General features: G+C 42.9%; 1 protein-coding gene across 1 annotated transcript in view; it reads left to right on the top strand.

The window, feature by feature from the left end:
- The window catches only part of LOC108571532 (fat-like cadherin-related tumor suppressor homolog), a gene marked incomplete at its 5' end in the record, with an annotated part of 96,836 nt that overhangs the window by 59,184 nt on the left and 18,069 nt on the right, over nt 1–19,583 (top strand). The window contains 5 exon segments of the mRNA XM_017933592.1: nt 5,544–5,699; nt 10,520–10,630; nt 14,125–14,277; nt 15,063–15,276; nt 17,282–18,842. Coding sequence (XP_017789081.1) covers nt 5,544–5,699; nt 10,520–10,630; nt 14,125–14,277; nt 15,063–15,276; nt 17,282–18,842 — 2,195 coding nt within the window.

Raw genomic sequence — 19,583 nt, 5'->3', positions numbered from 1 at the left:
TGTTTCGAGGGGAACGAAACAACTGGTCGAAGTAATTAAACTAGCCAAACCCCATCCCTTGCCTCGACGATCAGAGAAGCACTGGATATGACAGCTTTCGATTGGGCATTTTAGTAAATTCGATAAAACTTCTGTCTCTCCGTGCACACACAGATACGATCCCGTCCCTCGTCTCGATGCTCTGTTTTTCCAACGCTGTTCTTTTTCTTTTTTCTTTATCCCTCTCTCTCTCTCTCTCCTTCTTTTCTGGTCACTCTTCGTTCTTACCGGGAACGAGTGTCACGCTGTTTCTGGTTCGTTCTCACTTGAACTTCCAATAGCGGGACAATAAAATGATTGATGATGTTGGGGAGAAGTGTTGAGAAAGTTTTTCCTGACTCGATGCTCTGTTTTTCCAACGCTGTTCTTTTTCTTTTTTCTTTATCCCTCTCTCTCTCTCTCCTTCTTTTCTGGTCACTCTTCGTTCTTACCGGGAACGAGTGTCACGCTGTTTCTGTTCGTTCTCACTTGAACTTCCAATAGCGGGACAATAAAATGATTGATGATGTTGGGGAGTAGTGTTGAGAAAGTTTTTCCTGGGGTTTTTCGGAAGTGCGGGCTGTTACCTCGATTTAGAGCGTATTGACGGGTGGGGAGATGTTATTTACTGGGGAAAGGAGTGAAATAATTTGACAATTATGTTCGGGCACATATTGATATAGCTATCGTGAATGAAGAAGGGATTTTTCAATACTTTGGTAATACTCAGAGGTATTCTTCAGTACTTTGGTAATACTCAGAGGTATTCTTCACAATACTTTGGTAATACTTAGAGGTATTCTTCAATACTTTGGTAATTCTCAGAGGTATTCTTCAGTATTGTAGTAATTCTCAGAGGTATTCTTCACAATACTTTGGTAATACTCAGAGGTATTCTTCAGTACTTTGGTAATACTCAAAGGTATTCTTCAATACTTTGGTAATACTCAGAGGTATTCTTCACAATACTTTGGTAATACTCAGAGGTATTCTTCAGTACTTTGGTAATACTCAAAGGTATTCGTCAGTATTGTAGTAATTCTCAGAGGTATTCTTCACAGTACTTTGGTAATACTCAGAGGTATTCTTCAGTACTTTGGTAATTCTCAGAGGTAATTTTCAATACTTTTGTAATACTCAGAAGTATTCTTCAGTACTTTGGTAATACTCAGAGGTATCCTTCAATACTTTGACCGTCTACTTTTCTACAAGTTTAATGTTAAACGCGATTAGCCAGTTGGTTAATCTAAGGTTCGTATTACACAAGGGACACTCACTATTCTTTGCGACAAATTACACACGGAATTCTGTATATTTAATGTTTAACTATGGACGATTATTCTTAATTTACAAATTATTCTATAGTGTGGGTATTAACAAATTTTTTAAATGGAAAAATTTCTACCTCTTGGACAGTTCTCCTTGGTCGTGAGCAGTTTTATATTTCTACAGGGTGTTTCAACTCGCACATCTAAAATATTTTTCTTCCTTTTTACGATACGAAAAATGTAGAAAGAGGAAATTTAGCGTCGCCAGGGCTTAATATTTTTCAAAATAACCAACATCCAAAATGAATACAAATTGGCAATATATCCTGCAACAAGAGCAATTAAAATTTCCCACCGATACAAGCCGTACCTCGAGGAAGCTGTGGAATTGCAATCAAGACGCGAATCAAACGGTTCCAATTCCCAAGTTCCCGCGAAACGGAACATTTCATACTTTCAGCCATTCCGACGTAATACCTCGAAACGTTCGCCAGTCTGCCGCGATCTCCTCCCTTGTCTTTTATCCCACTTACCGTGCCCGTTACCCTTATCCCGCACACTTTCTACCCCCGGTCGTCTGTTGGTACCGCGGGATCCCGGAATCCGGCTTTCCATTCGCGAATATCGCTCGCGACGATCTGCACAATCGGCGCGGCGCTGACCGGCTTCTTCGTCCTCGCGCTCGTAAAGGTAAAGGGTCGACGAAATCTCGGTCGAAAACCGAGAGAGGAAACTTATTCCTTAGGTAAGGAAAGGTTTCCGCGTGAAGATAAGAGAACCTCCGCGCCTTCTGTCTAGTCGATCGAACTCGGCTACGGGATTGGTTGGCACTTTGCCTCTCAAAGTGAATATTTTTTAGTGTTATTCGCCAACGAACGTATTTAAATACTTTTACCTCGGATTTTTTGGTAATGGAATTTTTTTTTTTTTTACTGCTGGACACTCAAAAGAAAAATGTCTTGTAGAATTCACCCTTTCGTTACGATTGTCGCCTATAGGCGTTTTGAAAATTTCCTACACTTTCATCTTAATTTAATACTTCATTTTATTTCTTACGCTCTTTCATCTTAATTCAATAAACCGAATTTTAAAAAGGGTACGACTAAAATAAATTTTGCAGCTATGGGTTAGGTCACTCGCGTTAAGCATTAAAATCTGCCGTAACGAAGGGGTTAATAGTAACTCCCCGACTAGAATTTCAGTTAGGCATGCCTAAAGACGAACGTGGGCCTAACGCGGAAACGATTAGGCATACCTAAATGTTTCAATAAACCGAATTTTAAAAAGGGTACGACTAAAATAAATTTTGCAGCTATGGGTTAGGTCAGTCGTGTTAAGCATTAAAATCTGCCGTAACGAAGGGGTTAATAGTAACTCCCCGTCTAGAATTTCAGTTAGGCATGCCTAAAGACGAACGTGGGCCTAACGCGGAAACGATTAGGCATACCTAAATGTTGCAAGCCTAATCGTTACCGCATTAGGTCCTAATTCGGAAGGAATGATGCATGCTTAAATTGGGCATTCCTAACAGTTGCCATACGTGGCCCAAATGGGGGTGGCCGAGCGCACGCTTATGTTGGGCATTCCTAACAGTTGCCATACGTGGGTGAAATGGGGATGGCCTAATTTAGGTGGAGTGGGGCTCTCAAACTTACATGTAGGAATATTTACAGACATTTCAGTGTCGGACGTACGCTTGCGTGTAGAGGTTAGGTCGCCATAAGAGAGCTTTCAACAAGATAAAATCCGTACAGTGTCTTGATGAGGTATTGGCCCTTTACGCAAGCAAAATGTTGGATTCCTTGAAAATAGCCGGAAGATCACTTTATCTTCCCTTTTCGTGGTACCAATCTCGATCAGGGAGGTCATCGACACATTCAGTTTCTTTATATCGTTGTATCTACTTATTAACGAATTCACGAGATTAATGCATATATTTTGCTGCATTTTTAACGCACATTTTTGGTTCTTTCGAGTGATAACACAAGAAGACTGCCTCGAAACGTTTAGCGTACACGGCACTCATCTCGAAAAGGTCCGTATTTCTCAGTAACAAAAACGATACTAAGAGATTTAAAGCTAATGCGTATTAGAGGGAACTTCATATTTTTATGCTAACACAATCTCTCCCTCATTTGACCTCAAGTTTCGAAAATATCGCGTCCACGCTTTTGTGGAACAGACTGTAATATCTGCCTAACTGAAATTTCTAGTCGGGTATGTATAGTCGATGGAAGAAATATAGCGAGCTCATAAATTGAAGCATATTTTTGGGAGAAAACCGAATATTTTTGGGAGCAACGTATGGGGATCTTTGAATTACTCGTGTCTATTAATTTCTGTATAAAATACTTCTTGTAAACGAAGAAGAAAATTGAATTTTCATCTGTTACCATGTAACACGTGTATCTATTATTACCGAAAATTTGTCTTCACTTCAGGCTACAGGTACGCATGTATGCATTGTATTCAATGCTTACAGTTGCTAGATGGCTTATGTACCGAGGGATTAGTAGAATTTGGTTTACACAAACTTTGTAAGTTGGCTTGCACGCTGATTGGCAAGGGTTTACTAACAAAGGGTGACTAGCACAGGTTGACTTTCGAAGATTAGTTGATAAAGCTTCACTCCCATGGGCTATCTGGTGCACAGTGATGGGAGGGAATTGCTTTATCAATTTACCTCCTTAGATTTCGATATCAGAAACCTGTAACACGTCAAAATATCGAAAAGAAAAATCGAGAAAGTGAACAGACTTGTTACGCTGAAAGTAGAACACGCGAAGATAAAGATGGCTGTTACAAAGAAAGTATCTGCAACCATTATAAAGACAGATTCAGGACTTAAACGAGTTGGGATTATACGACCATTTTCATTCCTTTCCAACTTGCTACCACGTTTGTAACTTTGCAGCTACCAATAGATTATCCCCGTTGGAAGAACTCGATAATAACTACCTTGCACACGAGTACCGCGTAATCCATTCTGAAGTTCCAGGAATTCGAGGAATTCCTCGACAAACCTATTCATTTGTTAGCCAATTGCACAAATGTAGGAGGTTGATTATGACCTAAAATTGTGCATCGGACGAGGATTCTTGTAGAACGTTGCAAGCTACGTAATTATTCTTGCTCTCTTTCACGTATAGATTCTCTGACGGAACGCAACGCATTACGTTAATTATCAAAATGGTTTCCTTCCTTTCTGGAGAATTCCCTTTCTGCAGTTTCGCAAGTTCGCCAATGAAACGACGATTTCTCGTTACTCTTATCTGCTCTACCTTGTCCGTTTCACCTGCGCCCTCTTTTTACCTCCACCGTGTTTCTGTTAAACACACTTGCATTGTTTCAAAATTAACAGGATGGATTCTGTTAATGCCCGTGATTGTTTTAAAATCAACTTTCGAACTTGGGTTGTACTTGCACGTGGTGTGCCAACTTTATTTCAAAACCTTCTCGAAGGACCACCCAGTTATACTGGGACTAGTGAAGTCGTTACAATTTGAGCTGATTGCTCCTTGGTGTTTGTTGGACGAATGAATCTCGACGTCGTCCCTCGGACGTCCGTGGGAGAGTTTTTTTTTTTGGGTGGGCGGAAAGTCCCAAAAAGCTGGAATTTCCTCCGGGTGACTCATCGGCAAGCGTACCGTTACAGGTAGATGTGCCGTTCGGAAATTCTTAGGCTATTGAGCGCGAGGGACAGAAATGACTAAAAATCCAACAAGCAATTCTAGTCACCCTCGCCAGGTTGTAATTAGACACGTACAAGCAGTAAACGAAATCCTGAACTGAAAAATAACCGTTGCCGTTCGATCGTGCCATAAACCGTGCCTGTGAAGACCGAACAGATTCTGTGCCAGCGAAGTACGAGAATTGTAATTTCAAACTCATTCACCGGTTGGCTCGGCAAAGCCTGTTCCAGGTTGCGATGATAAGCAAGTTTAAATTGTGGATACTGCTTTTATCGGTAGGATAGTATTACATTACTAACGCCTAAAAATCGGAGCCCGAGAGAAAAAATTACCGCCAATTTGGGGTGCAAGTTTGGGACGGACGTTTCCAAGAAATTCGCAAAGGTAGGTTTTACGGCTGATGCCATTGTTTAATCGCGGCGGTGACTCGTTGCGATCCTAAGGTCGCTCCATCCCCAAACGATCCACATTCCTCCAACGCTCGTCTGTCTTACATCGCGAAACTCCACTCAGCAACCGTCCACAAATCTCTACACTCCCTCAAACGTTCGATTTTCTGTTTCAGGTGACGGTAAGGGACGACGGTACGCCGTCGTTGACATCCACGACCCGCGTGGTGATCGCTGTGGCAGACATAAACGACCATGGACCAGAATTCGAGCAAAAGTTCTACACCGTACAGATTCCAGCCTCGCCGTCCACCGACAAACCGTTGTTCCAGGTAAGAAAATATCATCACCTTCGAAGAAAACTGAGAGATCGATCTTCGTAATTCTATCGGACCTTCTAGTTTGAGAATTAGGAAGCTGGCATCGCACACACATACACAGACACACACGCCAACTTTTCTTCGAGAGCCTCGATGTATAAATGGAGAAACGGAGATCTCTACATTCTGTCCCCCTTACGTTTTTTTCTCTTTGTCTCTTTTGTACACCACGTAGAAGTAATGCCCCCGTATCTTGTTGTATATATTATCCGTTCACTCGTGAAGAGAACACAGTTGATTATCCGTGTGACAGGAGTACCACTCGTCCAAACGTACGTACGCTAGATCAGACTTGAAAGGGAGCTGCGCGAGTTCGAGAGCCGATGGGGAAACGCAGAAGTTTTCGGTGTGTTTCCTCGTGAATTCGTAACGAGGAATCGGTTGGAAAGTTTCTCGGGAGCATTGTTCACTCTTCGATCCTTCGGGATTTTCGACGAACGCCGCTCCCTTAAGCTGATTGCCAGCTGACCGGAAGTGAGCGCTACCCAGGTGAATTTCGTTTGATTGACGAAGATGGATCTTTCGTGTCGACTTTTGCCCGGATTTTATCACCTTCGAAATCTGAAATTGCCATTCACAATTTGACTGCTTACGAAGTCGTTGGAAAATTATTAAACATCGCCTGATATACTTTTCTAATTCTCTCTGGGGATTTTGTAAGGTCCAAAAGTGCTCTCAAGTTTTTTTACTATTCATGACTTCACTGCTTACGAAGTTATTGGAATTCTTTTTACTGGAGATTTTTGTACTCCGTTGCAAGCTTGAAAAACGATAATACAATTCTTCCAATTTCAACTATTTCTCTAAGTAGCGTTCACTTGAAACGCGCCAGCAGACAGCTTCGCTCGCCGCAGTCAAAAATCGTCTCAAGACGCCGTCAGATCCTCACGCTTCCCTGTACAACGAGAAACGACAATGTTCCAACTAAACAGAACCAGCTGTGTATCGACGTGAAGGACCGTGTCTCCCAGCCTTTAGCCATTTGTCGTCGATTGCTTGAAAGTCTGTCTTAACACTTTATCTACCGATTCATCGGCTCTTCGGTACGCAAGGGTCATCGACCTCTAAATCAGTCCCTCGTTTTTCTTTGCTTAATTTTTCGTCAAATTCCTATTTCGCGTTCAGTCGTTGGTAAACGTAGAGTGACGTCTCTGTCACTATCTGAGCCAAAACTGGCCCAGTACTGGCGACGAATCCGCGCTCAACTGAGTCGTTCGTCACTGAATAGCCACTTCAACCGTGAGCGGTAGATAAAGTGTTAATTTCACCTGTCTTACCAGCAGCAACTCGCATCATCGCACATTTCCTCTCTATAAATCTCTACGTACGTGACAACACGTGTATTCGAACGCTACATCGAAGTCCATAAAATGTCTCTGCCATAAGGAGTTTCAAAGGCTAGACAGAGAAAGAGAGAGAGAGGCACATTTCCTCTCTATAAATCTCTACGTACGTGACAACACGTGTATTCGAACGCTACATCGAAATCCATAAAATGTCTCTGCCATAAGGAGTTTCAAAGGCTAGACAGAGAAAGAGAGAGATCGAAAGAAAGGGTCGGTTGTGTTCGTTATCGAACGTGTTCTCTCCCTTCGAGTCGCCTCTTGTTCTCGATGTGATCAAAGTAACACACCGGCGACTATCGCAGCGTAAAAGGGTAGAGAGATTTAGCACACAAACACCCTCGTAACCAGGGATCCACCGTCGCAGACCTGTCGTTCCTCGGATTTACACCGAGGAGAGATACACCCTCGGTCACGTGGTGCCGCGCGTTTCACGCGTCGCCGATCTAGGGATCCAGGCGACGGAAATCGCGGTAACGAGTTCCCTTTGTGACGAAGGCCTTGTCCTGAGAATCGACGATGGATCCTCGACTCTCTCTATCCGCTATTGTATTCTCGAATAACTAACGGGATCGAGGCAACTGTTGGGCTCGTCTCTTACGTGTCCTTTAATCGCTCTTTAATTGAGGAAAACTTGTTTGTTGGCTATCGTTTAGAGATATGTATCTACTTGTTGTCAAGTAGTGAAATTCTAAGTGTAGTCCTCCGCAAAGGGGATGTTAATCTGTAACGAATGGTTGGAAATGTTGAAGGATAGTGAGCGTAAGTACGTGTATATTTCGCGATGGCTACAGAAGTTACTGTGACATTTCCTTTTTTGCCTTCTTTCGCTGCGGCAAATTTTAGTAGTTTTTAGTCATTTTAGTCAGACGTTTCACAACGGTCACAAAATTTTCTTTTTTGCCTTCTCTTGTATATTAACCCTTTCGCTGGCAGATTCAGATGTGTCACAAAATTTTCTTTTTCGGTCGTATCGTTTTCAAATTTGTTCTATTGAATCAGCGTGGAAGAGTGCAGAGGATCGTATTAAGGCTTAAATTAATATGGAAGTGTGCCAGAAGGCTCCAAAAGCACAATAACAAATTTTCAAAGCGCCTATAGTCGCCAATAGCAGCGAAAGGGTTGATTTGTGTAGGCGTCACCGATGTTCAGGTTGGAGCTTTCACGTTGGTGAATTTACAAGCTCCACATCGACGTCTCTCCTGGCAAGGAGGTGGAAATTTCTTTGATTTTTGCCCCAACTTTGGTCCTGTTTCTCCTGACGGAAGCGAGCCACGGTTTATGGTACCTGCGTCTTCGAAGAACGTTTGCGTGACCGTGAGCCCCTTATAAAATAATTTTTAACAATCAAGGTTTTTAACTTGCAGCAATTATAAAACGTCGAAAACGAAATCCTCGAAAGCTTCAAGCTTATTTCTACTAAAGGCAACTCGTAAACCGTGCTCCGCTACTAACCGTGCTTCTCCACAAAGGGAACATTAATTCAATAATTAAGAAAGTTCGTTATTCTCTGCAGAAAGATATTAATATTGATAAAAAGTATGATATTTCTGTTAGAATATACACGGTGATAATTTCATGGGAATGTATTGGTGCGTGTAGCCAGAGTTTTAAATCATTCCTACGACGTTCCCAAGTTCTATAACAAGGTTACATAATGTCGCGAACCATCCCACTGCATTATAGAACGTCCCACCAGCTACGAGAATTTTGCAACATCGTTGCACAACGCTGCAAAATGCTCCGTGGCGTTCTGTAGGATGCTGCAGGTTTATAAAGCTTCGCAATGATGTTACGAATAGTTGTAAAACACCTCGTATTATTTCTCAAGCTCTGTAACAATGTTGCACAATGGTGCAAAGTGTTTTACGGTACCCCAGTGTTATTTAAGTTCAACATTGATACTGCTACCGAATGAGAAATATCATCTTAATTATCCGAATTAATTCCTCTGTGGAGAATAATTCCTTTCGATTGATCGACAATTTCTAAATTATACTCGACCACGTTTCAAATTCGTTCGTACAAAACGTCACGGTATAATGTTCAAAGTCGGAAATGCTATTAATCAGATATATGTATAATCGCATTATCGCGTGTATAATTTGAAACTTGTTAAATATTTGCGAAAAAGGAATAAGGTAATAAATGGTGTTATCGATAGAGGGGCCAGGCCAGGCTAGAGGAACCTCGTTAATCCGATGTCAACAGTGACAATAGCTTTCACAATATACCCAGAATATTTAATATAATTCCATGTTAGCGTTGAATTTCGCCGGGGCCAGATTCGATTTCACCGGATATCGAATTACGGCTGCTCGTTTTCATAGTTTCCCTTGGTCACCGTGCATTATATACACGAACTTCGCCTTCTATCCGTGAAAATTTCCTCCCTTATCTTGCGTAATTCTAAGGAAAGATAAGCACTTACTTGCAAAATATTCGAAGTGTAGATTGAAGTAGAAATCGATCAAAAATCGACTTTAATAGCAATAAAACGTGATGAAGAATTAGTTAAAATTTTTCCAAAATAAAATTCTCGAATTTATGCAACTTCGTTGATCGGTTCTCTAGCTCAGGGTCGCTCAGGTAGACTTTTTACGGGCAAGAGCGCCCGCCTGCACTGCTATACTCTGTTCAAAATGAGAGTAACCTCGCTTCGCGCATGGGACGTACCTAAGGCAGGGCTAGAACCACTAGAACGTCCAAACCCCCACTTTCCTCTACTTCTCTCTCTGTCTATACGCAGAACAACGTATACGGGCAAAACTAAGGGCAAGAGAGCCCGCCGTTGCCCGCGGGCACTTCTAAGGGCAAGCGACGCCCGCCGTTGCCCGCGGGCACTGCTACGGGCAAAGCTAAGGGCAAGTAACGCCCACGGTCGTGAAGAAAGTGGGGAAAAACAATAATGGTGAGACTATAGGCTCGTAGACAGTCCTGTGTTGGTACGTTCGTGAGGTGTTTCGCACCATCGGTTACTTTTTTCACTTATTGGTCACTACTGGTCACTATTGGTCGCTACTACTGGTCAGTTACGATCTCTACTGGCTTCTTCAGGCCTAGCGATCGCTTCCACATTCATACAGCGCCCCACCACAGGATCGTAGCTCAAGTAGGCGTGGCCTACTGCTCGAATTTCTCCGACCACTTTACACGGAGCAACCTGTAGCTCGGTCCAGCTCCAAACGAATTTACCTTCCTCTGAACATCGTTCAGATCTCTACGCGAACGTGAATCGGCAGAAATGTCCGTTTTCGTACGGTTCATCGATACACAGAAAAATCGACTGGTCGGAGGGGCACAAGAGAGCGTGTTCGTCGGACGATTCGTGGGACGGAAAAAAAAGGGTCACTTGGATGAGGGGGATGAAAGCGAATTAGCGGGAGATAATGCGAAAGTTAAAAGGCTTCCTTCTCTCGTTCTCGACAGAAATCGAGGAACCGCTCGCGGGAGTTCGACCTTTCGATCGATACGTTACTAGAGAATGGAACTTGGGAGACATTTAGCCCCGACAGCTTGTCAGGAGATCGTATCTTCAGGGTAAGAACACCGCTGGCACGTAAAAAAAAAAAAAAAAAAAAAAAAAAAAAGAAAAACAAAGCAGCAACCAAAGAAAAAAAAACACACTAAAAGCGTCGCCTGGTGGCGCACGGGAGCATAAATAATTCCTGCGTGAAACGCGGAATTGGTCTCGGGTAGTTTACGCGAGCTCTTGTTGCATTTGATTTATTGACCCGCTTTTATACATATAAATATATACATATCGACTATGCAACGTTCGTTCTAATTATGATACTTGCATACTTTCATGCAACCCAGCTCTATGCCCGTTCTCTCTTCTTTTTTCTCTTTTTTATTTCGTTACATAGGAACCGCCATGCATTCCGTCTCTCTCTACTTAATCGACCATCTTTCTCTCCACTTCTTTCTTTCTTTTCCTCCCTTCATTGCAACCCCTGTTCTTTTTCATCACACGCAAAAGAATCTGCGAAAACGTGCACGAAGGCGACTCTGAGCATGAACTTTGCGCGCAATAGCGGGAAATCGAAGACCGAGGAGAAGGTAAAAGTGGAAGGGAAAGAAAGGTTGGTTTTCAATGAACACGAACCGCCTGCTACTTCGTACGCTGAACTCTCTCGGGTAATTGAGGCTCATTCGTAGCTGTCCGGGGATTTGGGTCGAGAGTGGAATTTATCTCCGCGAGTTATTAAGTATCAAGTGCCTACCGGCTTTCTTAATTGCATTCGGAGTTCAATGCTCCCCTTCTCCTCGAGGAGAGACAGGGAAAACGAAAGAATTCGATACGTCTCGGCTACTTTTCTTTCCTTTTTCTAATGCGTTCGAAGGAAGAGCAAAGGTCTTAATTAAGCATCGAAGAGGAACCCTTCAACCTATTGTTCCAGGGTGTCAAATTTCAGCACCGACTTTCTTACGTGCAATCAACACTGTCTCATTTTCTTCGGCAAATTTTTCTCAACGACACACAGCTGAAGAAGAGACGAAAGTCCCGTTGAAGAGATACTTCGCGAATATCCAAAGGTTTCGCTCAGAGTCGCGTCAAGCACGGCGATCCCTTGCCATCTTTCTCCACCCCTTGTGTATGCGTTCGCCAAGAATTCTCCGCCGCGGATTGCCCGTTTTGCTCGCCTCTCTGTATGTACGTATTATGCTCTGTTGAATGTTGCATCTGTCTTGTACGAGGCTGTCGCCTGATCGTTTTCCGTTCTTCCTACGTAATTAAAATAAAAGCTGCGCGCCGCTGGAAGAGAGAGAGGAGGCCGACGTGTATGAGAGCATGACGTGGAAACGGAAGGAATGGAATGAAAAGGGAATGCTCGAAACAAGCTTCTTTTCTTTCCCACGATTTCAACGCCGAACCTGTGTCGTCTTTGATACTCTTTCAAGCTTCGTGTGTATTTCTTGCCGTTTGAGAACTCGTTTCTTTCGAAAAAGAACAGCTTCGTTTCAGGGTGAATCGGAGAAGTTCAGAGAAATCGAACAATGGAGAAATTGTACTTTCGCTCGTGTTTGTGATTCGAGCTCAATCGTGATCTACAGGGTGTTTCATATTTTTCCTGAAAATCTACGGGAGCATAATCTGTAATACAAGTGAAAATAAAAAGAGAATTTAAATGCCTTGGTACTTCGATATGCTGCTTCACACGACACTGGCGTACATCTGAAAGTGTACACGATAATTGAAAGCCAATTACTGTGGCTGTCAGTCACAATAAATCGTCTCGAGACGAGAAACTTCGTGTAAAGTGAGCACGATTGGCTTTTGATACTTCGAAACGCAATAATGTAGTAACGGGGCTTCCATGCTCAAAAGGGAAATCTGTAAGAAAAAATAGAGAGGGAGTTGTTGGCGTAGTGCGCAAAGTCTCGGCTTGCTAAGCCGAAGGTCCCGGGTTCGATTCCCGGTTGGGTCGCTCGAAATTTTTCCGTCGATTTCAACAATATTTTCTTACAACAAAACTTCATACAACATTCTCTCTTGTTTTCACTTGTAGATCATGCTTCTTTAGTTTGTCAAAAAAATAAGAAACACTCTGTACCTATAACTCCTTCGAACGCGATTTTAAATCACACACACTCGGCCGACGTCCGATTTCGTCCAGTTTTAATCTGCGAAACGAAGCAAACATCAAAACCCTCTACCTACACCGCATTACCCACCGAATGATCCTTTCAAGCTCCGATCTATCAATCGAAAAAGCCACTCCACGATATGACCTAAAAGTCCTTTAATCAAATCGAACGTCAAACGTTGCCGGCGTCAAAAGGAGAGCCCCTCTAACACAGCACGAAAATCGTGGGTCAGAAAACCAGCGAGCCGATAATGAGGAATGTGTTCGTTGCCGGTGAAGGAAAAGTGCATAAAAACACGGTGATTTAACGAACCGGCGACGATACATTTTTCCACGCGTGCACAGAGCCTGGAAAATAACGAAAGAAAATGTGAAACGCAGAAAGCAACTAGCCTCTACAGCAGAGAGCTAGAGGGAGATTCTCTGTCTGTGCGATCTCGCGAGATCGATGATCTAGCCTGTCAGAAAAGTACGCGAGCCGAAGCCTGTGTGTTTTAATACGCTTTAACGCAGATCGATATTTGGCAGCTCAAGCTCCTCCGTCTGTTTCTCTCTTTCCTTCTGATCTTCTTCTTCTCTACTTTTCCAATTTTCTTCATTTTTTCACTCGTTTCACTTGTATATACCGCATGACGTCGACCGTGTGAATGCAATATATAAGCTTCGAGGTCGCGATGGATCCAGAGAATGAAGGAGCGAGAGAGAGAGAGAGAGAGAGATTGAGAGGGAGAAAGGTGGGCGAATTGAAAAATTTTAGAGCGTGAACGAAATGTTTTTTTTTTTTAGGAAGAATGAGTTGTTTCCTTAATTTTCTTTTCTCTCTGTTGTTTTACCTTTTCGTTCGTTTGTTTCTCGTACTAGATTTACGTACTAGACCTCGTTCGTCCGGGGCCGCTCTGTAGACGCGTTTTTCGCTTTTCTTTTTTCACAATTATTCACACTCCACGTTTTGCATTCTCTGTGCAGATCGATGGGTGTACATGCACGATCTTGTGCACAGGGTGTATCGGAAGTTGTGGTAGAATTGAAAGTGATTTATCGTGGGAAAGTAATTCGTTCTTTCTTTTGAAAGAAATTTCATTCAAATTTTCGACTTACTCTTCCACGCGAGTGAAATCAGGATTTTTCGATACACCCTGTGTGTGTACAAACACAGAGAGTGTTTATCGAGGCTTTACTTTTGAACAATTTTACGGTCGCTGTTTCTCCGATGAATTAATTATTAATTAGAAGCAGCTTGATTATATATATATTTGGGAATCGTTCGGGATTTCTTTCTCCTTCTTTTCCTTTGTCTTTTTCTTTTCATACAGCCAATGGCCGCGCACGATACTAATGTTCTCTTTTGTGTCGTGTACCAGTTATGTTAGTAGAGAATGACGAATGACGGGGAAGTGTTTGAGGCGGTTACTTGTAATTCCTCGTTGTCTTCCTGTATAACAGGTACTAGCGAACGATAAGGACGTCGGTGATAATGGAAAAATCCAGTATAGCATCAAGGGTGGCCGAGGAAAGGGCAAGTTTAAAATACACCCCACAACGGGCATGGTGTACTCGCAGCGTGGCTTCGAGGCTGGACAGGAATACGAAATGATGGTAAGTAGAACAGCGAGAGAGGAAGAAAGAAGGAGAATCACAGGTTTGGCTGTGTAAACGACGTGTAGAAGAATATTTTAATTCTTTTCGGCAAGTGAATACCTGCATTTTTAAATCATTGCACAAGTGTTTTATGTTTTTGTACATTTTTTTTCAAATTGAAAGTATTATTATCCAGAAATGTTCGTTTATCCAAGCATAAGTTAAAATATTTATAATTGTACTGCAAATTTGTGAGGAAATAATAACGTGATCAGATATGGAAAAAAGAAGTCGATTGACTTGGTGAAGAAGATAAATGAAAATTGCCTAATTAAGTATGCAGGATGAACCTTATAACATGATCACTTCTATTAGATACATTAATATTTTATTGACGAATATTTCTTTTTTTAACACAATTGTACAATGTTAAATTTTCCTTTTTCTCTTTGTATCTTTGAATCTTCAACAGTGACACAATTTTTGCAGGATCCTCAAATGTCTTCTAATGTCTTCTTTCAAATAAGTCTTCATAATCATCTTGAATTCTTTTATATAGGCTAATAAATCGGCGAGTGACGGATCACTCCTTTTAAAGCTACAATTTAATCGAATAAATCTCACACACAGGATCCACCATTCCCCGATTCGTTCGTAGCGTGAAATCATCCTCCGTAAAGGATTTGCCCGCAAATCCAACCAGCGGACGCTCGAGAAGTCATAATTCACGGCCGATCAGGAGTTCCCCTGATACAATTTAAGTTGGAGTTTAACTTTGCCCCGCGTACGCTTCTGTTTGCTAGATAAGAGCCGCCGACAGCGGGGAACCGCAGCGGAGTCATCAAACACGGGTGTCCGTGCAAGTTGTCGAGGTTCCGAAGGAATCTGAACATCCGCCAGTCTTCAAGACGAACAATCAGAGCGTCGAGGTCACGGAAAGCGACGACGTCGGCTTCCTCGTCGCCTTGATCCAAGCCACGGACAAAGATGGCGATTCCCTGTGGTACGACATCCTTGGTGAGTGCTCCTTCAATTATCTCGACGTTTAAAGGATCGCTGAATTCGCCAAAGATTCTGGAGTAGACGTTGGAAATAAAGTTGGCAGTTGCTTGATAAAATCTTCTCAGGTTCCTTCAATTCTTCCCAAATTACGGAGCTGTTTGGATTTTAATCCTTTGAACTCCAAATTTTCTTTTCAATAGCTCCCTGTTATTTTGAGAATTTTATTTGAAATGCACTTTTACTAATTATGTTGAAAATAGCATTAAGGGTCGTGTATATTGCTCATCCAGGTAAAAAAAATATTGCAAAATATAAAACATATTTAAAAATGACTTCGTTCATACCTGTGAATAAAACTGATGTCGAGTCACACTCGACAAAGCGGTCCAGTTTTGCTCAGGGGACCATAAGATAATTTTCATTATTCTAAGCGTAGTATTGGATGGTTGCAAAAGTTCGTGCCCAATGTGAAAATACAAATACGATACGGACACAAGCGGTGTGCGCAGAGGCACGTTTCATGTGAAAATAAAATGAACAATTATTTGAAAATAAAACACAAACGGTGTATCTTTCAGTTACAAGTTAAACAAACACCTGTGCCGAAGTGTGATAAGTTTCCCACCACCTCTGAAAATCGGGCACAAACTTTTGCAATATTATATTGTAGGGGTAGTTCCCTTAACGCCGGACGGCACCTAATATCGGACATTAGTTGTATCTGCAATAATTGAAACGCTACCGAGCCGTTTATCTCCTAGAGGAGACAAAAGGAATAAAAATAAGTTTTCTACGCGTTTCAGTCGCGTGTGCACAGGTAGAGAGATTTAAACCTTAAGCGTCCGGTGCTAGGGGAACTCCCCCTACTTGTTATGCTCTATTATTATTATTTTTTCTTTAATTCAAAATGTTCGGAATTTTTAGTTGACAATGTTCATTTGAAACATCGGGGAAACAATCTCCGGTCACAGGTGACCAACGTGGCAGTCAACGTGTTAATGTACTTTTCCTAAATTTTTATCGCGCCCAATATGACAAATTTAATTGTGTTTCCTATGTGGCTACTAAAATTTCTAAATTTTCAAAACTTACGCCCTTTTACGGAGAACTCTTTTTCTATTTAATTATTGTACTTTGCATCTCCTACCCGTTTCATCCCGTTAAATAAATAAATACGAATTGAAATAGAATCAAATTGGAATAATAATTACGAATGTTTAGACAGTCGAGTAAAAAGTTGCACGTAACAACGTTCGATGTTTTCCGTTGGAAAAATAACACTCTCTGCCGTACTATTTATTTCCCCTTATTGTTAAAAACTGGAACTCTAATTGCTTCGAACACTGTATCCACGTTACCAGAGTTGGAGGGTTCGTTAGATTACGCCCAGCCGCGATATCTCGTCGTTAATTGGCGAAATATCGGGTGATTTCGTTGAAATAGATTCGAGTGGTTGGAATAGCTGAAGGCGCGAGCAATGTTTTCCAAGTCCCGAGGATCGAAGTTTGAAAGTTTCTCGCAGCTGGATCGCGTAGGCAGCAGTTAAACTTTGCGCCGCGAAATGGCTCAGCTAGTTGGAGACACACTTAGACCTTGTTATTAAAATCGCAAGATTTCACGTGCAGAAGACACTCGAGAAGTCTTCCGAAGTGTCAGATTGGAAATAATTAAACTATTCCCTACTTCTACAGTAATAACACAACTTCTAAACCATCTCTACTGTTCCTATTCTTTAGCGCAACATAAAATCACCTCTTGCCTAAAATATTCCATATAATAAAAAAGGAAACTTCACAAAGTGCTCTCTAAACTCTCACTCCAAACATTCTCCCTATCCTCCCATTAAAACTCCGTCTGTAAACTCTCCTCCTTGCTCTCTCAAGCTCCGGCTAAAGACTGCTATTCGACCCTAAATACCGCAAGCGTAATCTAACCAAACTCTGCTTAGCCTATCGAAGAAAATGATGTAAATTTCACTGAAGCCGCCAAACAATCGACAAACGTGCAATTGTTTTTCCAGATGGCGACAAGAGAGACGAGTTCTTCATCGGTCGTGACAACGGCAACATTCTCCTAGCAAAGAAGCTCGACTGGGAGACGCAGAACTTCTACAACCTCACAATCGGCGTGATGGACAACGTGCACACCGCGGTTACCCAGCTATTGGTAACAGTGATCGACATCAACGATCATCGTCCCGAATTCACAGAGAGCACTTACCACGTGGACATCTCGGAGAACGTCGAGAGAGGCGAGAAGATCCTCCAGTTGCACGCAACCGACGAGGACGAGGACAAGAAGGTGTTCTACAGCCTGCACGCTGCTCAGAATCAAGCTTCCTTGGAGATCTTCCACGTCGACTCGGTAACTGGAGCCGTCACTTTGAACGAAGTCTTGGACAGAGAGACCATCGAGGAGCACGTGCTGACTGTGATGGTGAAGGATCAAGGAACACCTGCGAAACGTAATTACGCGAGAGTGATAGTAACCGTTCACGATCACAACGATCACGCGCCAGAGTTCATCAGCGAGATCATCCAAGGAAAAGTGTTCGAAACCTCACCGATCGGTGCCGCCGTAGTACAAGTCTGCGCTATAGATAGAGACAGAGGTGACAACGCTAAGATCACCTACTCGATCACATCTGGAAACGTGGGAAATATGTTCGCTATAGATCCTGAGCTAGGCGTGATTCGCGTCGCTCGAGAGCTAGACCTAAGTATCTCCTCGGAGTACATACTTCTCGTGAAAGCGACTGATCACGGTTCTCCAGCTCTGGCGAACACCGTACCTGTCCACGTGATGGTCACAATGGCGGACAACGCTCCACCCAGGTTCGTCCAGAAAGAATTATCCGCGGAGATCTACGAGAATCAACAGTTAGGCACTTACGTGAAGCACGTGGAGGCTAGAAGCACGTCCTCGTTGCAGTTCGAGTTGATCGAGGGAAACAAGGACGACACGTTCTTCGTGAACCCCAGTACCGGTATCATAGTGATCAAGAACGACTTAGACTACGAGAAGACCAAGTTCTTCAATTTAACAGTATCGGCAACTAACATGGCAGGTGCCAAGGCACGCTGCAACGTGATCGTCCACGTTCTCGATCGAAACGACAACGCGCCGAGGTTCTTGCAGGCTACCTACAGCGGCGAAATTAGCGAAGGTGCTACCATAGGCTCTCTAGTGCTGACCAACACGAGCACACCATTGGTCATCAAAGCAGAAGACGCTGACTCCGAGTTGAACGCTCTGTTGAACTACGACATAGTGGAAGATCTGCCTAGAAAGTACTTCCACATAGACTCGAGCACGGGAGCCATCAGAACGGTGATGGTGCTGGATCACGAGAGTATCCCTAAGTTCACGTTCCACGTGAAGGTGTCGGATCTAGGTAAACCGAAGTTGCTGTCCGAGACCACGGCGAAAGTGATGATCGTTGTCACAGATGTGAACGACTGTCCACCGAAGTTCCTCGAGAACGACTACAACACGACCGTGTTGCTTCCTACGTACAAGAACGTCGCCGTGGTCCAGGTGAACGCCGTAGATCCAGACAGTTCCGAGGGAGTCGCGCTCAGGTACATGGAGAACCTATTAAAACGTATACGCCTCTGTATTTACGCCCGGTTTAAAAGGCTGCTTCATATTTATGCGCGGGGCTTCGTTAGCATTCATTTACCATTATAATTGTTGCATGAAATTTGTATGATCGCCGGCCGATACGCGCTCGTTTTTCCTGGTCGCGCGCGCCGGAAGAAAATTGCTGCCCACTTATACCGCTCGGCGAAACGGCCGCCGTTCGAATTTGCATAGGTGCGCTCTTTCTCTTCCTCGCGTGGAGGTTTTTTTTTTTCTTTGCGCGCGAACCTCCCTGTGCGACGGTTTAATGGCGCCGTATCTTCGGTCTTTTCTCTCGTTTTCCTTCGTTACTTCGCGGAAGACACACGGTGTTTCAGGTAAAAGCGCATCTTTACGAGAATTTGTCTATCGTAAGGAATAACCAAGTGAAGGTGCAATGTTGTAGAGAGTATTTACCTCGGTTTACAATCTTGTGTAATTTTAAGGGGGAGCAAAAGGAGGAATTTGTACGATAATTAAGGCTGTCGTGTGGTGGAATCGACGTGGACACCGATTGATGTAGCAACATTGAAGGTTGTACGTCATTTGTCGATTGATATTTAAAATTCCCGATTACGATCTTTCGTTAAAGGTACGCGGTATTAAGCCCTCGTCTTCTTGTGCTCGATAGTAATTACCGTAGCGGTGAAACTGACTTAAGGAAGGAGGTGCGGACTAATTTTTTTTTAATTTACTGCCAC

The sequence above is a fragment of the Habropoda laboriosa genome, unplaced genomic scaffold (assembly GCF_001263275.1).
Source record: "Habropoda laboriosa isolate 0110345459 unplaced genomic scaffold, ASM126327v1 scaffold40, whole genome shotgun sequence".
Lineage (NCBI taxonomy): Eukaryota > Metazoa > Arthropoda > Insecta > Hymenoptera > Apidae > Habropoda > Habropoda laboriosa.
Note: the sequence above shows the minus strand (reverse complement) of the source record. Positions and strands in the feature narration are given on the sequence as shown.